This window comes from Heptranchias perlo, chromosome 2, assembly GCF_035084215.1.
Source record: "Heptranchias perlo isolate sHepPer1 chromosome 2, sHepPer1.hap1, whole genome shotgun sequence".
Taxonomy (NCBI): Eukaryota; Metazoa; Chordata; class Chondrichthyes; order Hexanchiformes; family Hexanchidae; genus Heptranchias; species Heptranchias perlo.
In genome coordinates this window covers 94,829,007-94,843,314 of record NC_090326.1, presented here as the reverse complement: position 1 = coordinate 94,843,314, position 14,308 = coordinate 94,829,007, and the positions used below count along the sequence as shown (strand labels likewise).

The 14,308-nt window shown below is 43.4% G+C and overlaps 1 protein-coding gene across 1 annotated transcript in view; it reads left to right on the top strand.

Annotated features, from left to right (window-relative positions):
• zgc:85777 overlaps positions 1 to 14,308 on the top strand; it is a 131,440-nt gene that overhangs the window by 79,411 nt on the left and 37,721 nt on the right. The window contains exon 3 of the mRNA XM_068004465.1: positions 962 to 1,091. Within this exon, the coding sequence (XP_067860566.1) occupies positions 962 to 1,091 (130 nt within the window). The remainder of the gene's footprint in view (positions 1 to 961; positions 1,092 to 14,308) is intronic.

Below are 14,308 nucleotides of genomic sequence, written 5' to 3'. Positions count from 1 at the left end.
GCTGGTCTTGCAGTACTTTTTGTGTCATTTAAAATAGTGGCATCCAGACATGGATGGCCTGGTAGGGCTTCCTCTGAGAATTGAACATGACTGGGAGAATGAAGAGAGGCCACGCAGAGCAGGATAAGCAGATAGAAGAGGGAGGAGGAGGAGGAGCAGGGCACTCAGCAGGAGGCTGTATCCACGGCAGATCTTCAGGGAACAATTCTCTTACCTCAACTTCAGTGACGACCAATGCATCGGACGCCTTCAGTTCACAATAGAGGTCTGCTTTTCAGGGTCAGTATGAATGACATGATGTACTGTGAGGTGCATGGTCATAGTCATTGGGACCCATCTCAGTTTCTCCTGCTGTATCTACAGAAACAGAAGGGAAAACAGTGTTACCAACTTGTCCTCGTTACAACTTAGTCACATGAAGCCTTTCTCTGTAATGCTGTCATGGACCTGCTGTTCAGTGCATACTTTGGTTTTAGTGAACGTATGAATAGGATGGAGACGGAAGGAAGGATAAGTGTGGTACAAACCCTGCGCTGCTGCCAGTTCTCCTACTTGCCCATCTCCTGTTTCCTCTTCAAAGTCTTATGTGACGCAACAGCTCTCGGAAACTACACTCAATAATCTTCAACACTGAGTAAAATGAAACCAATTATCAAGAGTAAGTGTAAGGATTACCAGTGTAGTAATCTAGTAAACAGCGACCAACGTGGATTCAGAAAAGAAGATCTTGCATGATTAACCTGATCATCCATCATTCTGGATGGATGAGCAAAGATGGGCCTTCCCGATATATAAAATCTTGTGATCCTATAATTTAAAGAATGAATACTGCATCTAAAGCTGAGTTGTCTCCTTGTTTCTGCTGTTTACTAACCACACTCACGTACAGAAATTATATGTTAGGCTTAAAGCCCATTGATACAACTAGAAAGGCTGTAAAGTTTTCCTTTCTTTTCCTCAGAATATGGTGGGCTTGGTTTGGATTTCAGCTACAATATAGCAGTGGCAGAAGAGCTGGGAAACATACGTTGCGGTGGAATTCCTATGGCAATCGGTGTCCAGAGTGATATGGCTACACCAGCTCTAGCCAGGTATGACTGCATTTTTCAGGGTGGCATGTAACAATATTTGTACTTTTATTTTTGGACAGTTATTTGATAAAGGCAAATTAGGAATGTTGTCAAAGAAACTAATAATTTGATGCCATGATTGCACAAAGTAACAGCAGTGACGATGCGATTTGACCTCACACTACTGCCTAAAAATTATAAATATCCCATTCAATTTAAATTATTCCTATGCTTAAGAACGGCGAGGATATAAAGCGCGGTGGCGCGGGATTAAAAGCAGCGAGAGCACAGTGCGAGGGGTGGGGATCTAAAGCGTGGCGGCCCGGGGATCTAAAGGAGCAATGGGGAGAGAGAGCAAAAAAAATCAAGGAGTGTTGTCACAGGACAAAAGTTAGGTGATTAATTGGTGAGTATTACCTTTTTTTTGCTTTCTAAGCTAGAGCAGTGGGTTAAACTAAGAGCTGGGAAACTTATAACTGTTACTTTATTAAATTAATAACTTAAACTAGATAAACTAATTACTTAATAAAACTAAAAATATCGAGTGACTAAAAACTTTAACTAATTAAATATATTAAACAAGGTTAGATAGCGATGGAGGGCAGGTGGTGTGTCATAACTGCAGCATGTGGGAGTTTGTGGAGAGCAGCAATATCCCGAGCAACCACATCTGCAGTAAGTGTCTGCAGCTCGAGGAACTTCGGCTCAGAGTTGTTGAGCTGGATTCTGAGACGCAGACATTGCAATGCATCAGGGAGGGGGAGAGTTATCTGGACAATTTGTTCCAGAAGGCATCACACCCCTTAGATTAGGTAGTGGTTTAGATTTGGTCTTTGATCAGGGACAGGAGGATGTGACTGTGAGTCAGGCAGATATGGGGACCGAGGATGCAGTGGTGGAGGAGCCTCAGCCTTTGACCTTGTCCAACAGGTACAAGGTACTTGCTACCTGTATGGATGAGAACAAAGACTGCAGGGAGGATGGGCAAACTGACCACAGCAAGTAGTACAGGAGGCCATTCAAATGGAGGGAGTAAAAAGGAATGTGGTAGTAGTCGGGAATAGATACTGTTCTCTGCAGCCGCGACCGGGAGTTCCAAAGGCTATGTTGCCTGCCCGGTGACAGGATATCTCCTCGCGGCTGGCAAAGAACTTGGAGCATGAGGGGGAGGATTCATTTGCCATGGTCCACGTAGGAACCAATGACATAGGTAGAACTAGGAATGAGGTTCTGCTGAGACAGTTTGAGGAGCTAGGGTCCAAATTAATAAGCAGAACCTCAAAGGTAATAATCTCTGGATTACTACCTGAGCCATGCGCAAATTGGCATAGAGACAAACAGATCAGAGAGTTAAATTTGTGGCTCAAAGAGTGGTGTGGGAGACAGATGTTTTGATTCATGGGGCACTGGCACCAGTGCTGCGAAAAGAGGGAGCTGTTCTGTTAGGTCGAACTCCACTTAAATCGGGCTGGGACCAGTGTCCTGACGAATCAAATAACTACAGCTCTAAATAGGGCTTTAAACTTAAAAAAAGGGAGAGAGGGTTCAGATGAGGGGAAATTTATGAATCGAAAGAGAAAAGACAAGGCAATAGAATGTAGCAATTTGGGTAAGGATAAGCAGAGTGTGACAGGAAGGGACAGAGAGTTTAATGGTAATAGAGCATTAGTGAATAAGGTCAATTAAGGGAAAAATAGTAAAAAGCTAAAATTAAAGTCGCTTTATCAGAATGCACAAAGCATTCGTAACAAGATCGACGAATTAATGACACAGAGATAAATGGGTTTGATCTAGTAGCGATTACTGAGACTTGGTAGCAAGGTGACTAAGGTTGGGAACTAAATATTCTAGGGTACTTGACTTTTCGAAAAGACAGACAAATGGAAAATAAGGAAGTGGTGGGTGGTGGGGGTGGGGGGGGGATAGCCTTGATAATAAACAATGACATAAAGACAGTAGTGAGACAGGATCTTGGCTCAGAAGATCAGGAATTAGAATCAGTACACGTACAAGAAATAACAAGGAACAGAAAACTCTGGTGAGAGTAGTTTATAGGCCCCCTAACTGTAGTTATACTGTTGGACAGAGTATTAATCAAGAAATAAGAGGAGCTTGTAACAAAATTAATGTAATAATCGTGGGAGACTTTGATCTTCATATAGACTGGACAAATCAAATCGGCAAAAGTAGTTTGGAGGATGAGTTCATGGAATGCATTCAAGACAGTATCCTAGAACAATATGTCATGGAACCAACCAAGGTGCAGGCTATTTTAGATCTTGTCTTGTGTAATGAGACATGGTTAATTAGTAATCTCATAGTAAGGTATCCTCTGGGGAAGAGTGATCATAATATGTTAGAATTTCACATTGAGTTTAAGAATGGCATCCTTAAATCTGAAACTAGAGTCCTAAACTTAAATAAAGCCAATTCTTCGGTAAGAGGGGCAAGTTGGCTAAGGTTGGTTGGGAAATAAAATTAAAAGATATGACGGTAGATAAGCAAAGGCGAACATTTAAAGAAATATTTCATAATTCTCAACGAATATATATTCCATTCAGAAATAAAAACTCAACAAGAAAAGTGATCCATCTATGGCTATCTAAAGAAGTTAAGAATAGTATTAGATTAAAAGAAGAAGCTTATAATGTTGCCAAGAAGAGAAATAAGCCTGAGGATTGGGAGAGTTTTAGAAACCAGCAAAGGATGACCAAAAAATTGATAAAGGAGAAAATAGTAAAATGAGAGTAAACCAGCAAGAAATATAAAAACAGATTGTAAGAGCTTCTACAAATATGTAAAAAGGAAGAGAGTAGCGAAAGCAAATGTGGGTCCCTTGGAGGCTGAGACAGGAGAAATTATAATGGGGAATAAGGAAACGGCAGAGACTTTAAATATTTTGTATCTGTTTTCACAGTCGAAAACACAAAAAAAATACCAGAAGTAATGGGGAGCCAAGGGGCTAATTAGATTGAGGAACTTAAAGTAATTAATATTAGTAAAGGAAAAGTACCGGAAAAATTAATAGGACTAAAAGCCGACAAATCCCCTGGACATGATGGTTCTACATCCTAGGGTTCTAAAAGAGGTGGCTGCAGAGATAGTGGATGCATTGGTTTTGATCTTCCAAAATTCCATAGATTCTAGAATGGTCCCGGTGGATTGGAAGGTAGCAAATGTAACCCCGCTATTCAAGAAAAGAGGGAGAGAGAAAACAAGCCAGTTAACTTGACGTCGGTCATTGAGAAAATGTTGGAATCTATTATTGAGGAAGTTGTAACAGGGCACTTGGAAAATCATAATATGATTTGGCAGAGTCAGCTTGGTTTTATGAAAGGGAAATCGTGTTTGACAAATCTATTAGAGATTTTTGAGGCTGTAACTAGCAGCATAGATAAAGGGGAACCAGTGGATGTCGAATATTTGGATTTTCAAAAGGCTTTTGATAAGGTGCCACACGAAAGGTTGTTACGCAAGATAAATGCTAATGGGGTTGAGGGTAATATATTATCATGGATAGAGGCTTGGTTAACGGATAGAGAGTAGGAATAAATGGGTCACTTTCAGGTTGGCAGGCTGTAACTAATGGAGTGCCACAAGGATCAGTGCTTGGGCTTCAGCTATTTACATTCTATATTAATGACTTAGATGAAGAGACCGAGTGTAATGTATCGAAGTTTGCTGGCGATGTAAAGCTAGGTGGGAAAGTAAGCTGTGAGGAGGACACAAAGGGCTTAATTTTAAAACCGAGCTGGGAAAGGGGGTGGGGGTGTCCAATTGAGGTCAGGAAACCCATTATTACGGGTTTCCCGGACATCCTTATGATTTTGACGTAAGGACGTCTTTATTTTTTTTTTGTCGGTTTCCTGTCTGACTGACTGGCCTGATTGACAGGCTGGTCTCAGACGGACGGGAGACCAGCCAGGGAGAGGACGTCTGCAGGCAAGTCTTTGTTTGTATGGATGGGGGCGGGGGGGAGACGGACCATGGGTGGGCATAGGGTCAGAGGATTGGAGTGGGGGGGAGGATCAGGTTTGGGGGTCCGTGATCGGGGGTCGGGGTCCGCGATCGTTGGGTGGGGGTCAGCGCAGATAGGCTTGTTGGGCCTGGGGGATGCACTCCTGCTCCTCCGGGCCCACAAGCTGTGCCTTTTTCGGCACCTACGTGTTAGTCTCGGGCCTTCTCGCCTCCTTTCACAAGGCATAAAACAGAAGGCCCAGTGTTAAAATCAGGAAGTCCAGAAAAATGGATGCCCGAAGCCTCCTTGAAAGGTTTTAAGGCCTGACCAGCCTCTTGGGAGCGGGTTGATCGCCCTCCCCTCTTCCCGCCCCGTGAAAACCGGAAATCGGCGGGTTGGGGGCAGGTCTGAAATGGTGTCAATTTTCAATGCCCCCCACCCCCAACCCACCTGTTTTTCAATGTTAAAATTGAGCCCAAAGAGTATGCAAAGGAATATAAACAGGTTAAGTGAGTGGGCAAGATGGTGGCAGATGAAGTATAATGTGGGGAAATGTGAGGTCATTCACTTTGGTGGGAAGAATAGAAAAACAGAATTTTTTTAAATGCTGAGAAACTATTAAATGTTGGTGTTCAGAGGGATTTGGGTGTCTTTGTAGACGAAACACAGAAAGTTATCATGCAGGTACAGCAAGCGATTAGGAAGGCAAATGATATGTTGGCCTTTATTGCAAGGGGATTGGAGTACTAAGAGTAAGGAAGTCTTGCTGCAATTGTACAGGGCTTTTGTGAGATCACACCTGGAGTACTGTGTGCAATTTTGGTCTCCTTACCTAAGGAAGGATATACTCGCCTTAGAGGCGGTGCAACGAAGATTCACTACATTGATTCTTGGGATGAGAGGGTTGTCCTCTGAGGAGAGATTGAGTAGAATAGGCCTATACACTCTGGAGTTTAGAAAAATGAGAGGTGATCTCATTGAAACATGTAAGATTCTAAGAGGGCTTGACAGGGTAGATGCTGAGGCGGTTGGTTCCCCTGGCTGGAGAGTCTAGATCTTAGGGGGCATAGTCTCAAGATAAGTGGTTGGCCATTTAGGGCTGAGATGAGAAATTTCTTCATTCAGAGGGTTGTGAATCTTTGGAATTCTTTTCGCCCAGAGGGCTGTGGATGCTCAGTGGTTGAGTATATTCAAGGCTGAGATCGATAGATTTTTGGTCTCTAGGGGAATAAGGGATATGGAGATCAGGCAGGAAAGTGGAGTTGAGGTCAAAGATCAGCCATGATCTTATTGAATGGCGGAGCAGGCTCGAGGGGCCATATGGCCTACTCCTGTTCCTATTTCTTATTTTATTATGCTCACAAATGACCAAGTGAAAATGATAGATCATACCATAAAGAGGCTGCCTTTAAACGGTTTGGAGACATTAGACTGGATTTTCCTGATCCTGGGCATGGAGGAGGTACAGGCCTTCTACTCGCCGCCTTGACACTGGCAGGGTTTCCTGAGTCAGGGTCATTATCATTTCATCGTGGTCTCCCAGCAGAATTCCCTTAGCATGTGGGCCTGATGATCTTTTTTTACTCCTCTTCTTGTACGGCCAAATGTTAGTGGAAGTTGGGGTTGGAAACACTCCATATCAGTTAGAGGTTTCTGTAAGTGCCATTAATATTTTGCAGTTCAATTAGTTGAAAATGCCACAGAGCTTATTCTCAACAGAACGATGGATCCCTGATGTTATGCTGTTAGGGAGAGACATTGAGTAGAAGCCAGGCACTTGTCTGCAGGTAGCAAGGGAAAGTTGGCAGACAAGCATCCCCGTTCCAATCGCCCCCAGTTCACTCGTATACTTTCTGGCAGTTAGTTCTGGAGTAACTTAGGAAGAAGCTTGGGATCATATTACCTGCTCTCATGGCTGGGAAGTTTTGCAGGAAACCTAAGGAGGAGGGAAATGGCTTATTTTTTTTAAGAAGGAGGTGAAATGTTAGACTTGTGATGAAAATGGCAGTAAGTTGAAAGCTTTAAAGTGATCGGTTTCTTCTGAATAACATAAACAAGAAATTGACTGTGATTCAATTTAAAGTACACTTACCACAAGCTGGAGATAGAAAGAAAACTGAATCATGGAAAGTTAAGAGGAGATTTGATAAAGGTGTTGAAAATCGTGATCGGTTTTGATAGAGTAATTAAGGAAAACTGCTTCCTGTGGCAGAAGGGGTGGTAACCAGAGGGGACAGATTTAAGGTGATCAGCAAAAGACCCAGTGACGACATGAGGAAACATTTTTTTACACAGCGAGTTGTAATGATCTGGAATGCACTGCCTGAGAGGGTGGTGGAAGCAGATTCAGTAGTAATTTTCAAAAGGGAATTGAATAAATACTTGGAAGGGAAAAAAATTGCAGGACTGTGGGACTAATTGGATAGCTCTTTCAAAGAGCCTGCACAGGCACAATGGGCTGAATGGCCTCCTCCCGTTCTGTACCTACTATGTTACTATGAAATCCAAAATAAAAGAAAAATGCAGGAAATGCACAATAGGTCAAAAGGTATCTGAAAAAGAAAAGACAGGTTAATATAAGACGGTGGGAGTCGGAAGCCCGAGAGCAGCTGAGGTGGCAGAAGAGAGGAGAGGGAGCGGCCCATAAAAAGGCAGGAATCGGAGCACGAGCGTCTGGGAGAGAGAAAAAAGCCCCAAAGTGATGTCAACACAAGGGAAGGAGCTGATTGGTGAGTAGCTGGTGAGTTTTTTTTATTAAGTCTTTAGTTTACATTCAGTTAAGTTGAGTTAATAATCTAATAATGAAGGCACGGCAGGGCATCTCACTTCCGTGGAATGCATATCTTGTGCCATGTGGGAACACCAGGATGCTTCCCGTGTCCTGGACAGCCATAGGTGCAGGAAGTGTCGTTAGCTGGAGGAGCTTGAGCTCCGGATTTCGAGGTTGAGGAGCAGCTGGCCTCACCGCATGGGGTCTGCGAGACTGAGATCTACGTAGATAGCACGTTTCAGGAGGTGGTCACCCCACAGCTTAAGAAAATGCAGGCAAAGAGGGACTGGGTGACCGCCAGACAGATAAGAAGGACAAGGAAGGTAGTTTAGGAGTCCCCTGAGGGCATCTCGCTCTCTAACCGGTATACTGGTGAGGGAGAGGGTTCCCCTGGGGAGTGCCAGAGCCAACACCATAGCACCATGGGAGGCTCAGCTGTACAGGGAGGAGGAGAAAGGTCAGGAGAGCAATAGTGATAGAGGATTCTATAGTGAGGGGAGCTGACAGGCATTTCTGCGGCCGCAGACGTGATTCCAGGATAGTATGTTGCCTCCTTGGTGCCAGGGTCAAGGATTTCAGAGTGGCTGCAGAACATTCTGGAGGGGGAGGGTGAACAGCCAGAGGTTGTGGTCCATATCGGTACCAACGACATAGGTAGCAAGAGGGATGAGGTCCTGCAGGCAGATTTTAAGGAGTTAGGAAAGAGATTAAGAAGCCGGACCTCAAAGATAGTAATCTCCAGATTACTCCCGGTGCTACGCACTAACGAATATAGAAATAGGAGAATAGAGCAGATGAATGCGTGGCTGGAGAGATGGTGCAGGAGGGAAGCCTTTAGATTCCTGGGGCAATGGGACCAGTTCTAGGGGAGGTGGGACCTGTACAAGCTTTTCGGGTTGCACCTTAACAGAGCCGGGACCAATATCCTTGCGGACAGGTTTGCTAGTGCTGTTGGGGAGGGTTTAAACTAACTTGGCATGCGGATGGGAACCTGAGTGTAGATTCAGAAGGGAGAGAAGCAGAGCTGGAAATGGAAGGCAGAAAATTAGTAAGTGAGTTTGGAAAGCAGAGAAAACAAAGGTTAGAAACTAGACAACAAAGGAGTTTGGTTGTGCTTAATGGTATATACATCAATGGAAGGAGTATAGTGAATAAGGCAGATGAGCTAAGGGCACAGATAGACACGATACCTTAGCTATTACTGAAAAATGGCTTAAACATGCAGGAATGGCAGCTCAACATTCCTGGTTACAGGGTTTTCAGATGAGATAGAGGGGGAGATTTTTAAAAAAAGGAGGGGAGGTGGCAAGATTGATTAAAGAAACAATCACGGCTGTGGGGAGGGATGATATGTTAGAAGGATCATCAAATGAGGCCATATGGGTTGAGCTAAAGAACAAAAAAGGAGCAGTCACACTGTTGGGACTGTACTATGGACCCCCCAAAAGAGATAGAAGAGCAAATATGTTGGCAGATATCTGAGAAGTGCAAAAGCAAGAGGGCAGTAATAGTAGAGGATTTCAACTGCCCTAATATTAACTGGGATACAATCAGTGCAAAAGGTATAGAGGGCGCAGATTTCTTAAATTGCGTACGGGAGAACTTTTTTGGCCAGTACATAGCAAATCCAACAAGAGTGGGGGGTCAGTTATGGATTTAGTTTTAGGGAATGAAGCTGGGCAGGTGGAAGGAGTATCAGTGGGAGAGCATTTTGGTGGTAGTGATCATAATTCAGTTAGATTTAGCGTAGTTATGGAAAAGGACAAAGATAGAAAAGGAGTAAAAGTTCTAAATTGGGGAAAGGCCAATTTTACTAAGCTGAGAAGTGATTTAGCAAAAGTAGACTGGAAACAGCTACTTGAAGGTAAATCGGTGTTGAGCAGTGGGAGACATTCAAAGGGAAGATTCAAGGGGTTCTGAGTAAACATGTTCCCACTAAGAAAAAGGGTGGGACTGCCAAATTTAGAGCCCTCTGGATGACAAGGAGCATACAGGGTAAGATAAGGCAAAAAAGGGAAGCTTATGTCAGACACCAAGAGCTCAATACTGCAGAAAGCCTAGAGGAGTATAGCTGTGAAATTAAAAAGGAAATTAGGAAAGCAAAGAGAGGGCATGAAAAAATACTGGCAAGTAAAACTAAGGAAAACTCAAAAATGTTTTATAAATACATAAAGAGCAAGAGAATAACTAAGGAAAGAGTAGGGCCTATTAGAGACCAAAAAGGTAAACTATGTGTGGAGGCAAAAGATGTGGGTATGGTTCTTAATGAATACTTTGCGTCTGTCTTCACTAAAGAAGGGGACGATGCAGAGATTGTGGTTGAGGAGGAGGAGTGTGAAATATTGGATGGGATAAACATAGTGAGAGAAGAAGTATTAAGGGGTTTAGCATTTTTGAAAGTAGATAAATCACCCGGCCTGGATGAAATGTATCCCAGGCTGTTAAGAGAAGCAAGGGAGGAAATAGTGGAGGCTCTGACCATCATTTTCCGACCCTCCCTGGCTACAGGCATGGTGCCGGAGAATTGGAGGACTGCTAATGTTGTACCGTTGTTTAAAAAGGGAGGAAGAGATAGACCGAGTAATTATAGGCCAGTCAGCCTAATCTTGGTGGTGGGCAAATTATTGGAATTAATTCTGAGGGACAGCATAAATCATCATTTAGAAAGGCATGGGTTAATCAAGGACAGTCAGCATGGATTTGTTAAGGGAAGGTCGTGTCTGACTTGATTTAATTTTTTGAGCAGGTAACAAGGAGGGTCGATGAAGGTAACGCGTTTGATAGAACCGCTAATGTAGTACCATTATTCAAGAAGGGGAGTAGGGAAAAACCGGGGAACGACAGGCCAGTGAGCCTAACATCAGTGGTAGGAAAATTATTGGAAAAAATTCTGAAGGACAAAATTAGTCTCCACTTGGAGAAGCAAGGATTAATCAGGGATAGTCAACATGGCTTTGTCAAGGGAAGATCATGTCTGACTAATTTGATTGAATTTTTTGAGGGGGTGACTAGGCGTGTGGATGAGGGTAACGCAGTGGATGTGGTATACATGGATTTCAGTAAGGCCTTCGATAAAGTCCCCCACAGGAGACTGGTCAAGAAGGTACGAGCCCATGGAATCCAGGGTGCCTTGGCACTTTGGATACAAAACTGGCTTAGTGGCAGAAGGCAGAGGGTGATGGTCGAAGGTTGTTTTTGTGACTGGAAGCCTGTGGCCAGTGGGGTACCACAGGGATCGGTGCTGGGTCCCTTGCTGTTTGTGGTCTACATTAATGACTTGGATATGAATGTAAAAGGTATGATCAGTAAGTTCGCTGATGATACAAAAATTGGTAGGGTGGTAAATAGCGAGGAGGATAGCCTCAGTCTGCAGGACAATATAGATGGGTTGGTCAGATGGGCGGAACAGTGGCAAATGGAATTTAACCTGGAAAAGTGCGAGGTGATGGACTTTGGAGGGACTAACAAGGCAAGGGAATACACAATGAATGGGAGGACCCTAGGCAAGATAGAGGGTCAGAGGGATCTTGGTGTGCAAGTTCACAGATCCCTGAAGGCGGCGGAACAGGTAGATAAGGTGGTAAAGAAGGCATATGGGATACTTGCCTTTATTAGCCGAGGCATAGAATATAAGAGCAAGGAGGTTATGATGGAGCTGTATAAAACACTGGTTAGGCCACAGCTGGAGTACTGTGTGCAGTTCTGGTCGCCACACTACAGGAAGGATGTGATCGCTTTGGAGAGGGTGCAGAGGAGATTCACCAGGATGTTACCAGGGCTGGAGCGCTTCAGCTATGAAGAGAGACTGGGAAGATTGGGTTTGTTTTCCTTGGAGCAGAGGAGGCTGAGGGGGGACATGATTGAGGTGTACAAAATTATGAGGGGCACAGATAGGATGGATACTAAGGAGCTTTTTCCCTTCGTTGAGGGTTCTATAACAAGGGGACATAGATTCAAGGTAAAAGGCGGGAGGTTTAGAGGGGATTTGAGAAAGAACTTTTTCACCCAGAGGGTGGTTGGAGTCTGGAACTCACTGCCTGAAAGGGTTGTGGAGGCAGGAACCCTCACAACATTCAAGAACCCTCACAACATTCAAGAATTCAACATTTGCCTGAGGAAGGAGAAAATCTCCGAAAGCTTGTGAATTTAAAATAAAATTGCTGGACTATAACTTGGTGTTGTAAAATTGTTTACAACATTCAAGAAGCATTTGGATGAGCACTTGAAATGCCATAGCATACAAGGCTACGGACCAAATGCTGGAATATGGGATTAGAGTAGACAGGGCTTGATGGCCGGCGCGGACACGATGGGCCGAAGGGCCTCTATCCGTGCTGTATAACTCTATGACTCTATAATGTACATGGATTTTAGCAAGGCTTTTTACAAGGTCCCATATGGCAGACTGGTCAAAAAAGTAAAAGCCCATGGGATCCAAGGGAAAGTGGCTAGTTGGATCCAAAATTGGCTCAGTGGCAGGAAGCAAAGGGTAATGGTTGATGGATGTTTTTGCGACGTGAAGGCTGTTTCCTGTGGGGTTCCGCAAGGCTCAGTACTAGGTCCCTTGCTTTTTGTGGTATATATTAACGATTTGGACTTGAATGTGGGGGGCTTGAGCAAGAAGTTTGTCGATGATACAAAAATTGGCCATGTGGTTGATAGTGAGGAGGAAAGCTGTAGACTGCAGGAAGATAGCAATGGACTGGTCAGGTGGGCAGAAAAGTGGCAAATGGAATTCAATCCAGAGAAGTGTGAGTTAATGCATTTGGGAAGGGCAAACAAGGCAAAGGAGTACACAATAAATGGGAGAATACTGAGAGGTGTAGTGGAACAAAGGGACCTTGGAGTACATGTCCACAGATCCCTGAAGGTAGATAAGGGTGGTTAATAAGGCATACAGGATACTTTCCTTTATTAGCCGAGGCATAGAATATAAGAGCAGGAAGGTTATGCTAGAACTGTGTAAAACATTGATTAGACCACAGCTTGAGTACTGGGTACAGTTCTGGTCACCACAGATGTGATTGCACTAGAGATGGTACAAAGGAGATTTACGAGGATGTTGCCAGGGCTGGAGAATTTTAGCTATTAGGAAAGATTGGATAGGCTGGGGATGTTTTATTTGGAACAAAGGAGGCTGAGGGGAGATTTAATTGAGATATATAAAATTATGTCGGGACTAGATAGGGTGGATAGATAGTGACCACGGGACATAGATTTAAAGTAATTGGTAGAAGGATTCGAGGGGAGCTGAGGAGAATTTTTTTCACCCTGAGAGTGGTGGGGGTCTGGAACTCACTGCCTGAAAGGGTGGGAGAGGCAGAAATCCTCAACTCATTTAAAAAGTGCTTGGATGTGCACTTGAAGTGCCGTAACCTACAGGGCTACAGACCAAGTGCTGGAAAGTGGGATTAAACTAGATAGTACTTTTTTGGCCAGCACGAACACGATGGGCCAACAGGCCTCCTTTTTTTTGTGCTGTAATTTTCTATGATTCTATGAATATTTATGTGAATTCCTTCATCAGATCTCCACAGCGTTAGTGTTTAATTATGTTTTTGATATCTCAATTCCAGATGTATTCCTTGTATAAAATGAGATTTATTGCTGTTTTCACTATTACAGTCCTGTTTCAACAAATTTTCCATCCGTTTAAAGGAAGCCGCCTTTCTTGAAAAAGCAAATCTTATCAAAATATTGTAAAACAGAGATTTAGTCAAAGTAGCTTTTCCAAGGAAAATGTTTTTTTTTGAATTAGTGGAAATTCCATTTACAAATTAACTCCAAACTTCTCACTTATTTTACAGTGGTTCACTATTGTAATGACACTATAAACCAACCAGTGAGTGATTAGAGGACGAATGTACCAAGCTGATCCCATTACTGCCACCAATTGTTGCATAAGCCTGGTCTGCCAGTGAATTTGCAAACATGAGGCATTTGGTTCAGCGGTTAATTCCATTTTGTCGTTCAGTACAGATCTATACTAGAGTAAAGGTTAACACATATTTATTCACAATGCAGAATAATGCAAGTGTTTCAGCTTTGTTTCTGAGCTTCAGACAACTTTCAGTTTACATTTTTCAACTCTGCAGTTGTTAACAAAAGACAACTACTTAGATTTCTGGATTCAAAACTTAATCTTTTCTGCATACATCGACAGCTCCTAATTCCACTCCTTTGGTCATAAAGGCAAGCAGCTGAGTACTCAATTGTCATGGTAGCCCGGGCCATAACCCTTGCAAAAAACACTTGTTTCTAAAATGAATGAAATGAAATGATAGCTCTTCCTTTTCTTCAAATCTTGCAACGAAAATTAATAATGGTCCAGAATTTGCAGTGGCTGGTCAATGAACCGCACCCACCGTTAGTTAGATTTGCCCATGCCCGTTTAATTTCCAAGAAATCTTGCACTGGAAGTTGCTGGAAATGCGAGATGGAAATGTTGCGGCGCCCTCGACTGGGCATCTGGGATCTGCGTGAACAGGGCAAGCAGCTGTGTATCTCCTT